The 22,821-nt window shown below is 42.1% G+C and overlaps 1 protein-coding gene across 2 annotated transcripts in view; it reads left to right on the top strand.

The window, feature by feature from the left end:
- Nucleotides 1-1,101: 1,101 nt before the first annotated feature.
- MEI4 (meiotic double-stranded break formation protein 4) overlaps nucleotides 1,102-22,821 on the top strand; it is a 111,589-nt gene continuing 89,869 nt past the window's right edge. For both annotated transcript variants that reach the window (XM_026654550.1, XM_026654548.1), the window contains exons 1-2: nucleotides 1,102-1,172; nucleotides 18,852-19,100. In XM_026654550.1, the coding sequence (XP_026510335.1) occupies nucleotides 1,130-1,172; nucleotides 18,852-19,100 (292 nt within the window). In that variant the 5' untranslated portion in view covers nucleotides 1,102-1,129. The remainder of the gene's footprint in view (nucleotides 1,173-18,851; nucleotides 19,101-22,821) is intronic.

Below are 22,821 nucleotides of genomic sequence, written 5' to 3'. Positions count from 1 at the left end.
ATCCAAACACAAGTGACTGAAAAATTATTTAAGTGAAAAATTCTTTTTAAAAGCTCCCTTGGTACCTCACAATCAGTTAAAGAAAGAAACAAAGTTAAATACTATGAAAAATATATTTCCCTTTTAACAGAGGAGTGTGGGCCCATACCTAACGTTTGAGAGGTTCTTACTCTCCCAAACAAATAACTCCTGTGTCTGTATCCTCCAAACTCTAGCAGCAGTGAGTCCATACCCATAAACAAACCATAATATTGTTTATTTGTACTACTGGACCAGGACCCCATTGTGCTAGGCACTGTAGAAACAGAACAAAATGATAGTGCCTGTTCCAAAGAGCTTTCAATCTAAGTATAAAAGAAGGGACAACAGCTGGATAGAGACAGACTGATGAAAGAGTAGCTTAAGTTTAAGCACCTCATCACTTGGAGAAGTGGGGTACTCTGGTGTTAGATGCCCATTATAATATCTGTGTCAGCACAAAATATTATAAGCAGGGCCATTTCAGGTGACAAATAGGTACCTTGACTCCACTGAGATAAACAAGATGAGTGGAAATCTGGTAACTATTCCCCTTCAGAAACAGGTCTGGCCCACCCAAAGAGATTGAGTTAGCCTATATGAAATTGTAAGAGGTAAGGGAGGGTATGGAAAAGAGTCCCAGGCACTGGTCATCTGTTATAGTGAGTGGTGTGGCAGGTGGGTGGGCCCCTACCAGAGCTGACTCCTGGCCAGGGGAGTAGCAGAGCAGGTGCGGGGGGAGGGTGCTGCAGGTTTGTTGGATGAGGGCTTTTTGTGTGTGGGGAGAGTTGCCGATTCCCTAGGGAGGCGCCACCTGTTCAAGGCAGCGCACACTCAGCAGAGCTGCAGGGTGCCCATTAATTCAGCGGGGTAACTGCGCTTTGCACGGTCACGGAACCCCACAGAAAGTCTCCAGTAGTGGCCCGCGCAGGGACCCGACACCGCGCCGGGCAGCCCCGGCCGGGACCCACTTCACCGCCTGTCCCCCTCCCGCGTGGGGGCTGCTCTCGGGTGCCGGCCCGGCGGGGCCCTGCAGGGGGCCGTGTGCCCTGCGCGTTGCCGAGCGAGGCGGGGGAACGTGAGGGCAGCGGCTCCTAGCCTCGAGCCTTCGATGGAGCCGGCGGGCAGCGAGGGCGTCCCGGGCTCCTCTGCAGGTGGGTGTCGGGGGGGAGCTGGCCGGCCCCGATGCGGCCGCGGTGCCCCTGATGCGGGATGGCCTGGCCCCGAGGACGCGGATTGCTGCCCTGAGGGGCGGGGCCCGGGCTGATGCCGGGGGGGCCGCGGGCGACGTGCAGGCCTTGCAGACCAGCCGCAGGCCCCATGCGCTCCCTCCTGCTAGCCCGGCTGCCTGGCCCCGGGCGTGGCTGAGCGCTGCCCAGTGCGGGCTCCCGCCTGCTGTCAGCCGGCGCGGCTCTGTCAGGGTTGGCGAGCTGCGCGCATGGCCGGGGTGGGTCTGCCCCTTTGGTGTTGGCAGTGCTGGACTCATGGAGGCCGCCCCTCTTGCAGAGGGGATACAGCAGAGATCCCAGCTATGGTCAGTATCAGTAAAGAACCCGTGACATATTTTCATAAGTTTAGGGCCGGTATCCTGTCTGCAAATGGGTCTTCTGCTTGTAGAAATTCTCCTTGCCGTTGCAATTGATAGCTGCAGAGTTGCAGGGCTCTATCTGCTTTTTATCCACGGACCTTTTTTGCTGAGCGGGTGTAGATACAAATTTTGTATCCACGCAGGGCTCTATCAGTTGGGTACAGCATTCATCGCCATGTGTACTGACCTCTTGCTATGGGCTGTTCTTAATTGCCTCTTTAGATCCCGGTAATTGCTCTATGTAGGGTCTAGGCGAATACGTTCCTTAAATACCACACAAGGATGTTTAGAGGCCTAATTAATCTCTGTAAATGAAATTCTTGAATGAAAGGTCTTATGGCAGTGCAAAGCATTATAGATCTTAGAGATTTGGACACTTTTAGTTCTGATTTCTAAAAAAAGTTGTGTATTCTTGCCCTGTTTGCATACTATAGGTAAATCTGCAGCCCAGGCCTCATTCTCCATCCCCTTGCACCAGAGTTAAACCTGAGCAATTTGCATCTGATCTCAAGACATCATTATTCCATCTGCCACAACATACACATTTCCAAAAATATCTCCAGCACACCCTCCAGTTATGCCTAGTTTGCCATTGCCATTTTCTGGACTGATTCTAGGCACTGTACATTAGTCACTGTAACAGATTCCCAGCAACCTTTTTCTCTCTCTTCTGACCTCTTCTACAGATATTCCCTCATCTCCAAGCAGTCCCGTTTTACATTTCGTCGAGTTACTGATATATATAAAATGGGTGTAACAGAGTAGAGAATTCAAGTATCAGAGGGGTAGCCTTGTTAGTCTGAATCTGTAAAAAGCAACAGAGGGTCCTGTGGCACCTTTAAGACTAACAGAAGTATTGGGAGCATCAATACTCTCAATACTTCTGTTAGTCTTAAAGGTGCCACAGGACCCTCTGTTGCTTTTTAGAGTAGAGAATTATGGCCTTAAATTCCGACAAACTGCTTCTAAGAGAAAACTCATTAACAGGCATTAATCTGGTAGACTTGTAATTTCTGCGACATCTCATAAGATTCTTGTTAAAATTTAAACTTTTATAAGCTTGTCGGTGTTCACTTGCATAATTATCTCTACAGCCGCTAATATAATAATGCATAAATAATGGTAGTGTCCACCAGCTTATTTAAAGTTTAAAATGAGAATGCAACAAAGTTCTGTTCCTTGTAACTTCATTAAAACAAAGTTTCTGAACTGAAAATTGGCATGTGTGTTCTATACATAGGAGTTAATATCTTCCTGTTCTTATGTAAAAATGTAAGCCAAGAAGTTTGTTATAAATTAGTTAAGTACAAAACAATTGGGGTGGAATTTTTATTTACATTTTTTTGGTCTTAAACTGCAGCAGTTTTTCTAGAAATGAGACAGTCTTTGATAGTAATAGGAGTAACAGAGACTAAATGCACTAAATAATTCTATTTTAATATAGTCAAACAATCTGTGTCACATCACAAATCCGATTAACATTTATGTTAAAGATAAGTCAGTATATCGACACTGGGTGGGTTTAACTCTCACTATTTATTATAGGCAGGTCTGGGAAGGGGAAGAACACTAATTGTTTCTTAAGATTAAGGTGAAGATCAAGGCATATGGAAAATTATCTCATGGGAGTGAGAATGGAAAGTGAAGAGACACTTTTTAAAATATTCAAACAGGCATTGCTTGTATTTCAGGAAATAAATCTGGGCAACAGTTTGACACATTTGCTGTTAAGACAGAAAGACAAACTAATATTTGGCATATTTACTGTTTTATTTATTTCTATTACTGTTGTGTCCACAACATGCTAGGCACTCTCCAGACATATAGTGAGGCACGTCACTCCCCCAAAGAGCTCACAACTGAAGAAAACAAGTGAAGGGGTGGATGGGGAAGATCAGAGACAACATACTATCAATACAACAAGGAGTCTGGTGGCACCTTAAAGCTTAACATTTTTATTTGGGCATAAGCTTTTGTGGGTAAAAACCTCACTTCTTTGGCATCCGAAGAAGTGAGGTTTTTACCCATGAAAGCTTATGCCCAAATAAATCTGTTAGGCTTTAAGGTGCCACCAGACTCCTTGTTGTTTTTGTAGATACAGACTAACACGGCTACCCCCTGATACTTGACATACTATCAATGTTTTTATTATTAAAAAGGAAGAGACAGTTATCCCCAATTGCTGCTCCAGCTGATTTCTTGTAGGTGTTATGGTGGAAGTGATCATAGTAGGGAGGGGATGAAGGAGAAGAGGTTAGGGGCCTGCCTTGCAGACCAGTTCAGGGAGGGCATTCAGTGTGGAACTGTCTCTTTGAAAAAGAGGCCGAAGGGCCAAAGGCTGGGATAATTGATGGGGCAGAAGGGTGGGGACAATCAGAAAAGACACAAAATCAGGTAAGAAAGGAAGCAGACTGTCAAAGGTTTGAAGGTGAAGATGAGAAACTTGAACATGATTTGCTGGAAGATGGGGAATCAATGGAGGGATTCAAATAGGGAGGTGACATAGTGAGAATGATAGGTAAGGAAGAGGTTAATGGGGTTTTGGTCAGTGTATTGATTTGATATTGGAGAAGGAGAAATGCACAGTGATTATCAGTTGCAGGATTGTATCCTTTACTTATGTGAATAATCCTGAAGGCTGATCAAAGCAAAGAAAGAGGTTAAGGAGGAATCCTAAAGATCTGCTGTAAGTGGAGTATTTTCTTAAGCATGTGGAGCTTGGTATGTACCACCACATTCTCCTTCTAATATGGCACTGTTCAAACAGAAAGGAGGATATACCGGTAATTTCCCACAGTCCCAAATGGCTTTTATAAACTTAGTCTTTCTTTTTTCATCATTTAAATTCCATAGGGGCACTTTCTGTTTGTATTTTATTCTCTTCTCTGTTTTAGCTTTTCTAGTACTGACTTTCTCCATGTTTGTGTTCTCCCCCTTTCCTTAGATCTTGACTTTTAGTCATTGTGACTTCTGCTCACTTCTTCTTTATCTATCAACAGAAACCTTTCACTCTTAATTTTTGTCAGTCCGGATACATTTGCAAAGTTAATTGTAAAATGAACTAAAAAATCATGTTTGAAGTTAATCCTAGAATCAGTAATGTCTGTTACAGTCTTATATTTTATTACGGTGGAGTTATAGTTTATCCAAAGGAAGATTAGCAGCAAGCATGAAACTAGGCACATGATATGGGCCTGTGTTATATGAACTGTCTTACAAAGCTATGATAAGAAATGTAATTTTATGTCTCCAAACAGAAGGGGTTTTAGGCCATTTCAGGTTTAAAAAAAAAAACCAAAAAACTAAAATAAAATTGCTGTTATGCGTTTAGAGAGAGAAATTCTAGAGGGATGTAGACAGGATAGATTAGAAACCTGCACCACTAAGTCATTCTTTAGTTTCTGAAGAGTGAACTTTGTGGGACAACGTCCCTGTGTAACTCTGTGTGTGTGGGTTGGTCTACACTGGGGGGGGGGGGGGGGCGATCCAAGATACGCAACTTCAGGTACGCGAATAGCGTATCTGAAGTTGAAGTATCTTGGATCGAATTACCTGGGGTCCAGACGGCACGGGATCGACGGCCGCGGCTCCCCCGTCAACTGCGCTACCACCGCTCGCTCTGGTGGAGTTCCGGAGTTGACGGTGAGCGCGTTCGGGGATCGATATATCACGTCTTAACGAGACGTGATATATTGATCCCGGATAAATCGATTGCTACCCGCCGATACGGCGGGTAGTGAAGATGTACCCTGTGTGTGTAAGTACAGGTGGGGCAGGGGAAATCTGTGGTAATAGTGCATGCCAGTTTCAGTAGATATCATTCTAAATGACACAGCAAAGAGAGCTTGTCATGGGAGATAAAGGGATCACAAAAGGAAGAACAGCTTGTAGGGAGAATATATACATAACTTAAAATTGATCAGAAATCTCAAGCTTACACTAGGATTTTGATATTTGGCCTATTCTAATGGGAATAAAACTGAAAAAAAGAATCCTTTTATCTCTGTAAGGCTCCAGTAGTGCACACAGTCTCCCTTGCCTCAACACATCTAAAATCTTTTCAGTTATTGAGGGACTTGAAGTCTTGAGTGACTACATATTCTTATATGTAAAATTTGTATGACGTTTCTCTAGTGGGCATGTCACTAAACACAATACGCCAGAGATATGATAGCTAAGAAACCTGTCAGCTGAATCTGATCAAAAAGCACTAAGCCAAACCTGTCCAAACTTCTGGAGTTAATTCAAGATGTATCATGGAGTTGTAGTAGCAACATTAGTTTTATGGATGAGAAAACATCTTAAAATAGGGGTTTATAAACTTTCTGATGGGAAAAATATCACCTTGAACTAAAATTTTCTCATATAACCTTTCAGTCCAAATGCATCTCCTTTGTGCAAGCGGGGCAAACTAAGGTGGCCCGTGCATCTTTAATTCTGTTTCTTTGGTAACTTCTAAATGCTTGATTTTGTACCTTAACTTTCTTTTTAACAGAGGGGTTCTTTTAAAAAAAAAAAAAAAGTGTGTGTGTGTGTATATATATATATATATATATATATAGATTAATTTATGGATTTGTTTTTTTAGTTATTCAAGGTGTAGGTTAAAATGGTCAAAAGGGTGTTATTTTGGAGCCCAAGTCTCATTTTCTATAGGAGTTGCCATGTTGCCACCAAAGTCTTATTGAAAGTCAGTGGCCTTCCTCTCTTTTGAATGTAGAATTTGGGTTCTTATGTCACTTAAGGTATGTCTACACAGCAAGAAAAACCCCATGGCAGTGAATCTCAGAGCCCAGGTCAACTGAGGGCTTGTCTACACTTAAAACACTGCAGCAGCAAAGCTGCAGTGCTTCAGTGTAAACTCTACCTATACCAACCGGAGGGCTTCTCCCCCTCAGCATGGGCAATCAATCTCCATTAGAGGTGGTAGCTAAATTGATGGAAGAATTCTTCCATTGACCTAGTGCTGGCCTACACCAGGGATTAGGTTGGTATAGCTGTGTCTCTTGGGTGTCGATTTTTCACACCCCTGAAAGACGTAGCTATATCGAAGTAAAGTTCTAGTGTAGACCAGGCCTGAGTTGCACTCATGCTATGGGGCTAAAAATAGCTGTATAGATGTTTTGGTTCAGGCTGGAACCTGGGCTCTGAGATCTGGTGAGGAGCGAGGGTCTCAGGCACTTTTGAAAATTGTAGCTGGTGAAAGTAGAAAAACGTGGGTAATTTAAATGGCTTATTTTTAAAACCTGAAATAACTTTAGAGTTGAAGTGTTTGAAGATATCAATCCAACTCACCTTTTGATCAAGATATGACCTAATATTTTAATTTTTATAGTTTGCAAAATAACTGAACATGCTCACCATATAAAAAGATGAGTATGTTGGAGCTTTCATTTTGGGCTCAAGTTAGTAAAACTGATTTAGTTTCTCTTACAGATATACATTGTGGATATATTTGCTAAGTGTTATTGAAAAAGGACATAGTCAAATATAAATTCACATTTATACACTAGAAGCTGCTTAATTGGAACATAAGGTGGATTTGAGTCCATCCTGATTATGCAGTTGTCCCATTATTATTGTTTATTTTTTACATAAATAAAACACTAGCATCATGCTGGGTGCACCAATTAAACCAAGTTTATTTAAATGTTACTTAGTGTCATAAAACAGACAGCCACAAAAACAGAAAACCCAATATTAATGGGGGATTTCAGCTATCCCCATATTGACTGAATACATGTCACCTCAGGACTGGATGCAGAGATAAAATTTGTAGATACCATCAGTGACTGCTTGGAGCAGCTAGTCTTTGAACCCATAAGGGGAGAGGCAATTCTACAAACTGTGGTATGTAACCTATCACTTAAATCAGCCTCTGTAACGCATGACTTGGAGGGTAGCTAACGTAACACCAATTTTTTAAAAAGGCTATAGAGACGACTCTGGCAGTTACAGGATGGTAAGCCTAACTTCAATACCAGGCAAATTGATTGAAACTATACTAAATAACAGGATTATCAGACACATAGATGAACGTGATATGTTGGGGTAGAGTCAGCATAGCTTTTGTAAAGGGAAATCATGCTTCATCAATTTATTAGAATTTTTTGAGGGTGTCATCACGTGTGTAGGCAAGGGTAATTCAGTGGATATAATGTACCTGACCTCTCAGAAAGCCTTTGACAAAGTTCTTTACCAATGGCTCTTAAGCAAACTAAACGGTCGTGGTATAAGAGGAAAGATGTTCTTATGGAGCAGTAAATGGTTAAAAGATAGGAAACAAAGAGTAGGAATAAATGGTCAGGATCTGTACTGGGACCAGTGCTGTTCAACATATTCATAAAATTTCTGGAAAAGGTTGTAAACAGTAGGGTGGCAAAGTTTGCAGATGATACAAAATTACTCAAGATAGTTAAGTGCAAAGCTGACTGCCAAGTGTTACAAAGGGATCTCACTAAACTGGGTGATTGGGCAACAAAATGGCAGATGAAATTTGACAAATGTGAAGTAGTGCACATTGGAAAAATAATCCCAACTGTACATACAAAATGATGGGGTCTAACTTATCTGCAAACTCCAAGATCTTTTTTAAATGGGATCCTGGATAATTCTTTGAAAACATCTGCTCAATGTGCAGTGGCAGCCAAAAAAAAAAAGCTGACAATCTTAGGAACCATTAGGAAAAGGATAGATAATAAGTCAGAAAATTTCATAATGCCACTATTGAAATCTCTGGTACACCCACATGTTGAATACTGTTAGCAAGGTCCAGGGACAGCCCTTTTTTTGCATTATTCCAGCTACTTAGTGCCTGTTCACTGAGCCCCTGGATAATAGGGGTAGGGACACTGGACTCTGTCAGGGAACCTGGAGGTATTTCCCCAAATTCCCATGCTTACCAAAAATTTCCCAACCTTACCAAAGCATACATTTTATATTAAGGTCTTCATATTTTGCCAAGTTTGGTGATTTTAGAATGAAACTGCTTTAAACTATTCAAGTATACTTTGGTGATGTTTAGACATGGATATGATAAAAAGAAAATGTGAACATCTTTATAGATGATCTCATCTTTATTGTTTGTGTAAAATGCATGAATGTTAAACTGAGGAGACCAGTTTAGGAAATTAGAGGGTTTTGTACCTTGTTGATGGATTTTGCTTTAGCCCTCGATGCCAGCAACTACAACCACACTGAGTGGATTAGGGGCCTTGTTTCTCCACACCTCTACAACCAGCTCCAGCGGCACCATTACTGTAAAGAGGCCAGTAGCACATGGCCCCAGTGACCTCAAGCCATCTCAAGGACCTACCTTCTCTGGGCCTTTGGCACCCTCATAAGCAATATACCCACCAGGATCATCACTGGGAATAGAGGTGGCACATGCTGAAGGAAAGGCAGAAGGACCAAGGTGTATATCAGGAAATGCACAAAGACATCATCCTCAGACAGCAAACTCAGATGCTCCAAAGTATTATTGAGAAAAGCCTCTGAAGGCCTACACCACAGCAGCCATTACGCTGCCTAGACAATATCCTCTTCATGAGGCCTGGGCCATCCATCCCTCCACTCAAGGCACGAGCATTCCCTGTAACAGTATCTCCTCCACTCAACCCCAGTAGGGGGAAAAAAGGAGAATTGTTATGACTTGCACCTACACTGACCTGAGATGCATCTCAAAGCAAAATGCACCTTGCATTTTGTTTTTTAATCTTTAATAGTCTGCTTACTACTTTGCAATAATTCTGTGTGGTGAAAACCAGGATTTATTTTGTCTTTAGAATAGGGTGACCTGGCACTTCAAGAGCCAGGAGGCCTGGGGCTAGTCAGCCCTGTTCAATAAGCCCATGTGTGCCATAATTTGCTGCCTCCAAGGCTAAGCAGAGGAGGACTAACTGGGGTCAGATAATAGCCTGATAAACACCTGGGCCTCATAAAATGCCAGAGAACTCAGTTTGGTAGAGAACCACAGCCAGCAAGTTGGGTTACTATGAACAGGCCCTAAAGCAGGGTCAAGAAGAATCAGTGGAGTCAGAGCTCTATCCCAGAGCAGGAAAGACAGAAAGGTAACCCAGAAGGAGCTGAGAACTGAGCGCAGAGGGCAAGCTGAAGAGAAGTACAAGTGAGGAGGAGAACTTTTGATAGTTTGGACTTCTGTTACCCTGGAAGGGGACTGAACTGTGAGTGGGATCCAGCCAGAGGGCTGAGCCATATGAATCCCGGAGACTGAAAAGCCCGTTGAAGGGAAATTGAGGCGGGGAGCACCTCCAAAACCACACTCTGCTAAGATGGAGTGCTATGGGGCTGCTACACCTCTAACAATAGAGATGTAACCCTCCAAATCAATAGTCCCTCATCAGATTCATAAACGTTTATAATCATTCATAATCTGGACATGTACTGTTTATTCACAAAGTAATACAAAACACAAAAAACAGCACATGGTCTAGGTGAGCTTGTAAGACCTCCCTCAGCTGTAATGTGCTTCAACAGGCTTTGGTAACTGCCCTTGTGCCAGACTTCTCAAAATCATCAGTCTTTCCAATTCCTCCCTCTACCCTTCTGTAACACTTCCCTCTTGGCCTCGCAAATATTATATGAAATATAATATGCAGCAATAACAACGGGAACATTTGGCTCATGGAGATCCAGCCTAGTGCTAAACCATCTCCAGTGGCCCTTTAATCTGCCAAACATATACTCCGTGGTCATACTGCACTGCTCAGGTTAAATCTTTCCTTGCTCCTGTCCCCGTGTATGGCTTTATGATGCAAAGAAAAGGGAAGGCTGGGTCCCCACATTGGAGGGGTTGCAGTGCCAATGTCCCTGCTAGTAGCTTTTTGAAAAGTCCTGTACTCCAAAAGATGCACATTTCATACATCTTCCCTGGCTACCCAATGTTAATGTTAATGAGATATCCTCAGTGATGCACCAAAGCTTGCATAACTGTGGAAAAGTCCCCCTTTTCTCTTTATGTTCTCAGAAGCAATGCCGCCACCAACACAGTTAGAGAAGCCCATTGCATCATACCCACCTCCTATTACCTGCACATTGCCCAAAGTCATAATCCAGTGCAGCACGACAGTTTTAATGGGCTTGCATATCTAGACGACTGCTCTGATTACAGACTTTCCAACATGGAATGGATTGCCTACCACCAATAGCAATGGTGTTGTAATCTTCCACAGCACGATCGCCACCCACTTCTCCACTGTCAAAGTAGTTCTCGTTTTGGTATCTCTGTACCGGTGGCCTGAGGCAAGCTCAGCACACAACTCCAAGATTTTGTGGCCTTCTGCATCCAAGTTCTGTAGCCACTGCTGGTCCTCACAGATTTGCATTGTGATCTGATCTCACCGCTTGAAACTTGTTTCCCGGGACCAGAAGCACTGCTCCACTGTGTACAGCTGCACCTAGTCACTTTCACTCACTGTCTTCATCATCCATTCTTCCTAGGTTTTCTCATATCCATTGCTGCATGACCAGCTGCTGTGCTGGTAGCTCGACTTCCACAAAGAAGATGACAACTCAGGCACCGTGTCTCTAAAATGGACAGAACTCCACTGACCAGTTCATCATCCATGCTTTTGACAGTGAGATGGCAGCCAGATTGCAGAAGATCATATTATGGGATGTAACAAAGAATGTGGGAATTTTCTTTTTAAGCATGAGAAAAAGACTGTCAGATGGGACAAAGAGAACTGCAGGAACTTGTCCCCAAATTCGCATGATTTCCTGAGAGAACTGATGCATTGCAAAAATTTCCCTGAAATTAGCAAACCAGACGGTGGTGCAGTGTACTTGGATGCTTACCCACAGTGCCACCCATCTTTTGCTGATACAACCTGTCACTCAGAGAGTACAATGCACCAGTAAAGTTGAAATGAACTCTAGCAAAATAGCTATGTCAACCACTGTTTGCAAGCACAAATGCTACAGATACAACTTTCTAGTATAGAAGTGGCCCCAGTCATTAGGACAAACAGAAATTTAGGGCCGATCAGGGACCTTTCCGCCCAGTCTGAAATGCAGCAGCAGAGGGTAGGATGGGGAACCATCAAGCCTCCACAGGTTAACAAGGCCAGATGGTACATGAACAGCGAGGATCGGTAATTACACAACAAAAATATATTTGATACCTGTGTTATTCAGGAAATATGGGTACACCTTTCCAACCGAGGAGTGGATATATTTTTGTTAACTATCTGGGAATTCCTCTGGGGAAGGAGGCAGCCCAGCTACTCTGATTGATGGCATCTCTAGCACAGGTATTCATTCTACAGAGGGTCCAATTCCCTGATAAACTGGAATTGGAATGGGACTTAGGGGAAGGCATCTCCTAAAGAAGCTAGGGAATGGAAGTGGAGCTACAGCAAGGAGACAACCCCCTTTTTCCAGCCCCTTAACCCTCATTCAAAGCATGGGCAGAGGAGTCACAGCAGCAGGCTATGAACCAGCTGCAGAGAGGTAGGAGATTAATGGCAGCCTTCCACCTGGTGGAAACTATTAAGGAAAGAATCATGACCTGCACTGTATGAGTTACTGTGGGATAGTTCCCAGATGAGTTCAGTTAATGAAGTTGCAGCCTAATTAAACCACTTTCCTTGTTTTTCTTCCCACATGTCAGGGGCCATAAGGGTGGCATGCTTAACGTTTTCTGAATCTCTGAACCATAAATATTGCTAAATTATTGTTAAATTAAGTCCACTAAATTAAGGATAGTCACAAGTCAACGAGGCTGAGACAGTAAGCTCACATCCGTGTCAGGCTCAAGGAAGTGTAAGTTTTCCAATAATTAGCTCTAGAGAACATCAGCCTCTTTATGCAGTATAGCATAAAGAAAAAATTGCTCAGACTCTCTCTGCACATGAATAGTTTAAAGCAGTCACCCTAGTAATAAAGATCCTTGCCCTGCAAGGTGCTCTGCACAGACAGATCCCTATGTTGGTCCCCATTGACTACTAGAGTCCTATGGAGATCCATGCAGAGCAGTTTCCAGGATCACAGTAGAAGATTTTGCAATTGTAATTGTTGCCATCTGTTATACCTGTGCAGCTCTATTGTTTCAGTGGGGTTACACAGGTGTAATTTAGGTCATAATTTTGAAAGCAGTGGAGTTGCACACATGGCCCTTCAATTGGAACAAGAAAACTTCTGTTGATGTATGAATCAGGAAAGAATCCAGTTTGCTATCCCAGAACTGTGTTTAATTTTGTAGAACTGACAGTAGTAAAACTTATTAAACTTTATTTTTTCCACTGACGTTTTCAGATATAACTGAAAACTTGCAGGAAGCAGACTGGTAAATAAGTTATGCAAAAATTACATCTCAAATTGGAACCATGTTTTAGGAGAATAATTCTAAGTATACCATGCATTTTTCAGAGAACTATTCAACTCCTAAAGACCAGTTTCTTACTGGTCTCTTTAGCCATGGAAGAGAGGTTTCACGGTACATAACAGTTAAACTCTAGTACAAAAACAAAAGAAAGTACACCTCTACCTCAATATAACGCTGTCCTTGGGAGCCAAAAAATCTTACTGCATTATAGGTGAAACGCTGTCCTTGGGAGCCAAAAAATCTTACTGCATTATAGGTGAAACCGCGTTATATCGAACTTGCTTTGATCCGCCGGAGTGCGCAGCCCCGCCCTCCTGGAGCACTGCTTTACCGCGTTATATCCGAATTCGTGTTCTATTGGGTCGTGTTATATCGGGGTAGAGGTGTATTCGAACAAAATGAAAAAAAAACAAGTTTTACAGACTTATTCTCAAACATACTGTAGTCTCTTCCCTGTTTTTAACCGTTTGGAGTTAAAAGAAGCAAATTCATTACATTGTTCTGAAAATATAATTCCAGCATATAATGGCTGTACAAAGTTGGTTTTCATTTTGACAGACCCGTCAAGTCTTCCAGAAATGATTGATAAACATATTTATTTGAATCCTTAATGTGCAGTAAAATTGCCCTAAACAAGTAGATGATAAATTGGATAACATACCTTCTCATGTAACATCATCCATCTTTCACAATGATTAAATTAACTCATTTAAATGAATTCAGTGTGCATTTGTTTGTGTTTCTACATTGTTAACTTACAATGTTGTCATCTAAAATGTATGGCAAAATTAAGGCTCTTCAATGCAACTTACAAAATATATAAACTTTTTGGGGACCTGTACATGATCTTGGCTTTGAATTTATCCCAATCCAGTAAAGGACTTTAAGAATATGCATAAATTAGTAGTCTTCAGCGAGACTACTAAGGTGTTTAAAGTTAAGCATATGCTCAAGTGCTTTTGCTATATGGAGGCCTGAGTACTCGATACCTCTCAGGATCAAGCTCTTTTATATCCTTGCTTGGTGTTAAAACCGACTGGAATATCTGAACTGAGGTTGTAAATGAAGGAATTGCCTGTCTAATCCCTTGCTTTGTCTGAATTCCTTTTCAGGACCCGCACTTGGTGAAGTATGTATTGTTACCCAAAATACATTATGGGTGCTATTGCCATTTGGTAGCGCTTAATTATTTAAGTCATAGATTTAAATCAGCAAGCAAGAAACCTTGATTTAAATAATCAATATTAATCATGTTTTGTATTTGTACATTTTAGTTACTTTCCTAAAGAGTGGTTGATTCTCATTGGTTGGTAACCATTAAAATTTGTTGATTTGCAACTAAATATAGTCTCTATACTAAATCTGAAGCTTCTTTTGCTAACCAGGGTGATGCATTATTTATTTAAATAAATATATAGCTTAACTTACATTAAGTCTCTTGATTTTTACATTTTGTGTTATGTTAGAAATGGTGAATTATGAATTTCTCATTTTACAGGACGATGATTAATTTTTTTGGTGTTTTGTGTCATTTCATTTGGATGAAAATTTAAATAAAATGTACAAAACCAACATTTTAAAAAAATTAAATAAATAAAACTATGTTAAATATGCTGGATTTATAAAAATGTTTATCAAAACATTTTTTGCATTTGAAACTAACAGTTATTAAACATAGGAAGTTTGTTTAATAAAGGATTGGGCCAAAAGAAATCTGATGAGGTTCAACAAGGACAAATTCAGAATCCTGCAATTAGGATGGAAAAATCACATGCAGTGCTACAGACTAGGGACTGAGTGCCTAGGCAGAAGTTCTGCAGAAAAGGACCTGGGGGTTACAGTGGATGAGAAACTGGATATGAGACAACAGTGTGCCCTTGTTGCCAAGAAGGCTAACGGCATTTTGGGCTGTATAAGTAGGAGCATTGCCAGCAGATCAAGGGACGTGATCATTCCCTTCTATTCGGCAATGGTGAGGCCTCATCTGGAGTACTGTGTCCAGTTTTGGGCCCCACACTACAAGAAGGATATGGAAAAATTGGAAAGAGTCCAGTGGAGGGCAACAAAAATGATTAGGGGGCTGGAGCACATGACTTATGAGGAGAGGCTGAGGGAACTGGGATTGTTTAGTCTGCAGAAGAGAAGAATGAGGGGGGATTTGATAGCTGCTTTCAACTACCTGAAAGGGGGTTCCAAAGAGGATGGATCTAGACTGTTCTCAGTGGTAGCAGATGGCAGAACAAGGAGTAATGGTCTCAAGTTGCAGTGGGGGAGGTTTAGGTTGGATATTAGGAAAAACTTTTTCACTATGAGGATGGTGAAGCACTGGAATGGGTTACCTAGGGAGGTGGTGGAATCTCCTTCCTAAGAAGTTTTAAGGCCTGGCTGGACAAAGCTCTGGCTGGAATGATTTAGTTGGGGTCCTACTTTGAGCAGGGGGTTGGACTAGATGACCTCCTGAGGTTCCTTCCAACCCTGATATTCTATGAAGTGTCTGTAGTTAGTGAATTGAACTGATGATTTCTGGTCACTGTCAAGATTTTAGAACTAGCAGATCTCATCCTCTCACACCTAGTTTTTAATCATAGATTAGAAGAGGAAACAAGCTTCTCTGCTTTTTCTACTTCCAAATGATTTCTAAACTTTGAATGAACTAGTCACGGAATCAAACTGAAATGAAGAAACTATTCTCTGCACCTGCAGAAGAGGCTGCTGCTGTCAAAAGCTAGTTTTAGCACTTCAACAAACTCTGGTTCCAAGTGTTTTGCCAGTGACTTCCACTAGTTGCGGGGTTTGACTTTTAAACTTGGTAGCACACGTGTACTGCTTAATATTATTTTTTGTATTTAATTTCAATGATTTTAACAGACTATAATAAGTTTAGACCTTAATATAGATTACCTATTTAAAATTCAATTTTAAGTTGACATATTTAAAAAAATAAACTTGTATTTTAATTTAAATTTTAAAAAAGTAAAAAAAAAAATTTTTTTTTTTAAAAGAGAAAAATCTATTTTTATTCACTGCAAAGTTTAGATTTGGTTGCCCTTGGAGAGGTCATGTTTATTTCTATAACAAAAAAAAAATGAAAATCTTGCCATGATCCAATGCAGAAGTTCCCTGAAAAAAAAATCCAGTTGATGTGGTGAGGTCTTGCTAATGGTATTCCATTCAAACCATTGTTATGAAGAGATTAAAGACAGCTTCCCTAACACCTCATCTCAAACTTATCTTTGGCAGTTGATTCATCCAGAACAGTTGAGGACACTCATTTAGGCACCTGTAGCTGCAAAGGCTGTTGGGTTCCCAGTTATATCTGTGTAGAACAAAGGTCCCCAATGTGTGGGGTGCACCCCTCTAGGGGGATGTGGAGGAACATCTGGGGGGCACGGAGGGGCATGGGTCATCCCTGACCGGAGTGGGGGGAGAGCACCTCCCAGTCCCTCCGTGCCTCCCACCCCCAGCTGTGTCCCCAGCTCCTGGCCCTCCACCTGGCCCCGTCCCCAGCCTTGGCGTGGCTCCGCTCCCGGCTAGGGGCAAGACTGGGAGTGAAGCTGCACCTGGCCGCAGGCCTGGCTGGTGGCCCCCGTCGCAGGCCTGGCTGCAGCTCTGCTCCTGCCCCAGTCTCCGCCCTGGCTGCAGCCCCGTTCCCGGCCCCAGACCTACCTCCAGCTGTGGCCCCAGCCTCTGCCCCCTTACCTCTGTCCACGTCCCTCCCCCCCCCGTCCCCAGAGCCATGTCCTGGCTCCGGGGGGAGGGAAGGGAAGGGGATGGGGGAGTGCGGACAGGGGTAAGGGGGGGCATAACCCTCAAAAATTTGGGGACGGCTGGTGTAGAAGCTTCATTATTGAGCAGAACCCATCATCAGCATGGAAGCATGTCCTCTGGAATGGTGGCTGAAGCATGTAAATACCTTTGCAATGCCAGCTACAAAAGTGCCATGTGAATGACTGTTCTCACTTTCAGGTGACACTGTAAATGAGAAGCGGGCAGTATTATCTCCCATAAATGTAAGCAGACTTGTTTGTTTTAGCAATTGGCTGAACAAGAAGTAGGACTGAGTGGACTCATAGGCTGTAAAGTTTTACATTGTTTTATTTTTGACTGCAGTTATGTAAAAAATAATTCTACATTTGTAAGTTGCATTTTCACAATAGAGATTGCACTGCAGTATTTGTATGAGGTGAACTGAAAAATACTATTTCTTTTGTTTCTCTTTTTCACAGTGCAAATATTTGTAATAAACAACGAGATAAAGTGAGCACTGTACACTTCGTATTCTGTGTTGTAATTGAAATCAATATATTTGAAAATATAGAAAACTATTTAAATAAATTATATAACAGTGCAATTCAAACTGCAATTAATCACATTTTTTAATCCTTTGATAGCCCTAATTTAGAATGCCCTAAAAATAAGAAAACTTGAGCTAGTCTGACTTGTGTTGTGTGTGGGAGGTTAGTGCAACTCAAAATTGTCTGCATGGAAGGCTGCAATATTACCATCTAGGTCAAGTGTTTGAGTCTTCTGAAGCAATGTTATTGTTCAGAAAGGAAACAGTAAGTAAATTAGTAATTTTTTTTATTTTCAGAGAACTTTAATAATCATTGTGACAATACCCCCAATTTGCAAAAAGGGGAGGGGGAGAAATTAGTTACCTGCATTGCTGTTTTTGGAATCAATTTTGTTGAGACTAGTGTCAAAACTTAGAGAGCACTTGTTCAATATTCTGGCAGTAATAAATAAAATAAAAACTACAGTGAAGTACAGAATGAAAATAGATTTTTAAGAATTTCTAATTTAGCTTATTGGCACACACCTGCTTCTCCTTTCTGTTAATTTTTTCCCAACCTTCTTCCTTAACTCTGTTCACACCACCAAAAACTTTGTCCATGCCTTAGTCATTTTAGCTCCTCACTAGAGCAACCTTCTTTTCTCTGACCCTCTGCCTCCCTCCTGCCTACTGAAAGTACTGCTGCCAAAATCTCTTTCCACAAAGACCAGGTTCCTCACCTTGGAATTCTTCATTGGCTCTTTGCCTCCTCTTGTATCGCATCACTATTCTTTGTCATTACCTTGAAGATCCAGTTTGCCTTTGATAGTATCTCTGTTCTCATAGTTTGCCAAGGGAGAAAAGCTTTTGGAGAAAGCTTTTTCACCTGTTGGCATCATTACTGTAAGCCCCTTAGTAGTAGGGGCTTATTTGATGTTCATAAAGAGCAATATGCACCTATGGGGCTGTATAAGTAATTAGAACAACTCGAGACACGTCAGATTCAAAGGATGTGTTTTGAGGATGTTGAAGGCAGGAATGTAAAAATTAGGCTGTAACTAACTTTTTGGGTTCAATTTAAAACAGATCCTGCAAGAGGGCCTTTGTGCATGGATCCTCTTGCAGTATCTGGGCCTGAATTATGGAGTCACTGTCATTGGATCCAAACATATCAAGTGTACAAAAAGACAAGCTGGGGTATTTTATAAAGATCTTTTTATAATATTCCTTTATTTTTAACACTTTACAAAATTATGTACTGTATAAAGTATGTACGATCCAGTACACATTCTGCAACCATGAGGTTAGAACTTAGTGTTGGGATAAAGTGTGCATTAAAATATTCACTAGAATATTTTTCCTCCTAAGGTAAGCCTGTTTGAGATTCACACTATTACTTTCAAGCTACCAAACTGAATTTGATTACTGACATTGCCTGCGTGCTACTTTTGCATGTTTCATGTTCATACTATATGTGATTGTTTAGATTTGTGTTTCTGTTCATTGATCTAAGGCCACATGAGAAAAAGATAATTAGCTTCACTGTGGAATATAGCCATCAGTAAATGAGATACATAACATACTCACTAAACAAAAAAACTTACTGTGACTTTTTCATTATATGATAGGAATAAAAGACAGAAAAGAACATCAAGCATGGTACATGAAAATATCAAAGCTGGCACTGGCTTTGGCAATTATCCACTCAAAGCCTCCAGAAAAAAGCAGCAAAGAATACACAGAGCATCTTGCTAAAATTATTTCTGGACAGGATTTTAAATGGAGATCAAAAGTTGAAGCATTAGAAGCTGAAGTCCTTAGATTACGTCAGGAGCTTCTTTTGAACAAGATCTGTCCAAGATTCTGTTTGGAAAATAGTAAGTCTCTGAAGTTGTTTTTGAATAACATCCAACACTGCACTAACATTTGAAAGACAAAATATCAGAATGTTTTTGCTTAGCAATAGTATTTTTTTATGCATAGGTAAGACATATCCTGTCTTAAATGCAGGAATCTTTATTGTTTTTTTCTAAAAAGTGTACAGTGGCGAGACACTAGTTTCAATTATAACAGGAATTAATGTAAAAATTTTGAGATTTACTCAGAGTTAATAAAAAAAAAACTTTATTCACAGTAGAAAATAAAATACCATAGGATGTGGCTGTCAATCTTCAGTCTGTTGTTTCTGTCTACAGCATATTGGATAATTTCAGAAGATATCATGATAAGACTTTAAATTTTCACAGCATAGCCTACTAGTTTTAATTTAATGGGAACATTAATGTACCATATTTAAATTTGGAACTTTATCTTATGAACTTAGTTTTCTATCTCTAACCACATTAAACAGAGCATTTGGGCCTAATATGTAATATATTGATCTATGTGAAAAAAATGATAGAGGATAATATCTTAATCCTTTTCTAATTTATCTTAAGTCTAATGTATCTTAAGTCTAAGAAGTTCTGAGACCAGAAATTGTGACTGGTTGGTGGGGAGGAAGACTGCGTTGCAAGATGCTGCAGGCTTTAGTGCAATATGCTGGTAGATCTCTGTGCACCTGTCTGTGATTTGGCTCACAGGACAGTCAGTTTTAAAAACAAAATGTGGTCAAGTTTTATGTAGTGGCATGATTTTTTTTCACACCAGTGTTTTAGTTTAACTTTTGTCTATGGGAGGAGTTTCTTTCCGCTAATTTTTGAAATGGGGAGGAGGGGAGGAGGCAATTTTATACTGTTCATCTCTCTTCCGCATTCAGTGTTATTTTGGGGTCTCCATTCCGGCAGTTTCTGGACTTTGTCCCCTTTTTTGTATATCTCTGCTTCCCTTCTTGGTATATTCCCAGCCTCCTTTCTCCATACCCCCATCCCATACACACTACCATACTTTAAGCAATATTTCAAGAAGAGGAACTCTCAAACTCTTCTTGTCACAGATGGCCAGCGATTGATTTAGTATTCTGAAGAGCTGAAAGATATGAATGTGGGAGGCTCATTATCAGGATAGACTGCTTCTCTGTATTAGCTACCAAGGATATTGTAGTTGGGGATGTGTGGTATGCAGAACATGTCGACCGACTGGAAATGAAATCAGTTCACCTGGAACTTCTGCATTTCAAGCTTTGTATTTTACAATCTTGTCCGTGGAGGCGTCTTACCTCCTCAATCAACCAGTGGCTATGAGTGAAGCTCTGCTTTGAGAGGCACTATTAATCCTGAGGCAGAGAAGAGCAGATGTGTTCTGGGAAATGGAGTCTCTATCAAGAGATATTGAGTCTCTCAGCCCTAGTTTAGTCATAGTGAAGGTGGTTCACATACCTCACCTTGATGACTGTAGCCAAGTTAGCCTTTGTTTCGTCCTTACATGGACTTGTGTCTGTTGTAGAAGAGTAGTCCTTTGATCCCTGCAGATCAGGCATCCAACTCCAGATGTCCAACATGGACATCAATACACATTATCAAATCTCACTGACTAGTACAGAAGAGTCTGGAGTTTCCCTACATTGTGCTGTGCAAATAGGGGGCATTTCCCCTTTTCATAGGCTACCTATGAATTTTCTAATTTTCTCCAGTTCAGCCAGAAAAGAATAATTGTGTCACAGTACCTAAAGCAGGGGTGGGCAAACTTTTTGGCCCAAGGGCCACATCTTGGTGGGAAAATTGTATGTAGGGCCATGAATGTAGGGCTGGGGCAGGGGGTTGGGGTGCGGGAGGGAGTGCAGGGTGCGGGAAGGGTTGTGGTATGCAGGAAGGGGCTCAGGGAAAGGGGTTGGGGTGCAGGAGGGGGCTCAGGGCAGGGACTTGGGGTGCAGGAGGGGTGCGGGTGTGGCTGGGGGCTCAGGGCAGGGGGTTGGGGTGCAGGAGGGGTACGGGGTGTGGCACGGGGCTCGGCAGGGGGTTGGGAGTTCAGGGCGGGGGTTGGGGTGCAGAGTGCGGGAGGGTGCTCAGGGCAGGGGGTTGGGGTGCAGGAGGTGTGTGGGATGCAGGAGAGGTGTGGTAGGGGGCTCAAGGCAGGGGTTCGGGGTGTGGGGTACAGGAGGGGTTTGTAGTGTGGGCTCTCTGCCTGCCCTGGCCCCGCGCCGCTCCCAGAAGTGGTCAGCATGTCCAGCAGGGACTCCTGGGGGTGGCGTGGGGCAGGCGGCTCCGCCGCACGCTGCCCTCGCCTTCGGGTACCACCCCTCCGCCCCCCGAATCTCCCATTGGCTGCGGTTCCCCGTTCCTGGTCAATGGGAGCTGCGGGGCTTGGTGCCTGCAGGTGAGGGCAGTGCATGAGCCCTCTGTCCCCCCTCCTACCCTGGGCTCTAGGGACATGGTGCTGGCCACTTCCGGGAGTCGTGCAGGGCCAGGGCAGGCAGGGAGCCTGCCTTAGCCCGGCTGTGCCACGGGGCTGGGAATCCCGCCCTCCCCTGACCTAAAGAGTTTGCCCTCCCCTGACCTGAAGAGTCAAATTCCATCACTTACTACTACCAGAGGATCTATGGATGGCTTCTTTGTGGGGTTTCATGCCTTGTTAAAGTGTTTCTAAAAGCCATCAAGCCCTGCATACATTCCATGAAATTGTTTCACCTTGGAAATTCAGTCTAATATTCAAAACACTGTACCACTGTTCAATGGCCACTATTTCTTTAGAATTGCTTTAATTCAAAGTGGCACTCCTAGTTGTGATTACCTGAGCCAGGCAAGAAATGAGCTAGCTGCCTCTTGTAATTTTCCATTTGTTACCTTTTATCCTAACAGTTTTGAGAACTGTGCCAAGCTTCATTTCATGGAAGAATTCAGGTTTCATATTAATCAAGAGGTTTTTTTTCCCCTTTCTTCTGCTCAAACCTGAAATATGACAAAGACGGGATTTCTGGCAATTTTCCAGGGAAAAGGACACAAAACATTCAGGTCAGCTGACTGTCTCTCTTTGGTTTGGAGAAGCACAAAAGACAAAGTGGATACATTTAGCTATCCTCTGAGGCAGGTTTCCTTACCCATCATTAGAGCTCGTCAAATCAAGGATCATGTTGCTTCTTGGCAAAAAAGTGAGTCAGTCTCTGTAGCAGAGATTTGAAAAGCTCGCACCGGTATTCCAGCTCAAAAGGCAGTGCTAATCTTAAAATGGACAGAAAATTGCAGATTGGCTCCAGTCGTTCTAGCATACATCTGGTGAATGGAGTATTAGAGGGTAGATGTTGTTGCCTTGGCTGATGCAGCTTTAGATTAATGCATTTGAAGGGCTGTAATTCAGTTAGCCAACATGTATCTTAGCAAAAGTCATCAAGGGGTACATTCCCCCCACCCGCATCTTCTAATTTGGCTCATCTTACTAATCAGAGTCAATTGATATGAATTACTGGAGATATTTGCTGTAGCAGAAGGAATCTTTCTGTACCTCTAAAACTAGTTTGTTCTTTTTGCTAAGGCCCATAGATTCTAGGACTGGAAGGGACCTCGAGAGGTCATCGAGTCAAGTCCCCTGCCCTCATGGCAGGACCAAATACTGTCTAGACCATCCCTGATAAACATTTATCTAACCTACTCTTAAATATCTCCAGAGATGGAGATTCCACAACCTCCCTAGGCAATTTATTCCAGTGTTTAACCACCCTGACAG

Source organism: Terrapene carolina, unplaced genomic scaffold (genome assembly GCF_002925995.2).
Source record: "Terrapene carolina triunguis isolate 2854851 unplaced genomic scaffold, T_m_triunguis-2.0 Scaffold42, whole genome shotgun sequence".
NCBI lineage: Eukaryota > Metazoa > Chordata > Testudines > Emydidae > Terrapene > Terrapene triunguis.
The sequence above is the reverse complement of the archived record's forward strand: the minus strand, read 5'-3'. Positions and strand labels throughout refer to the sequence as shown.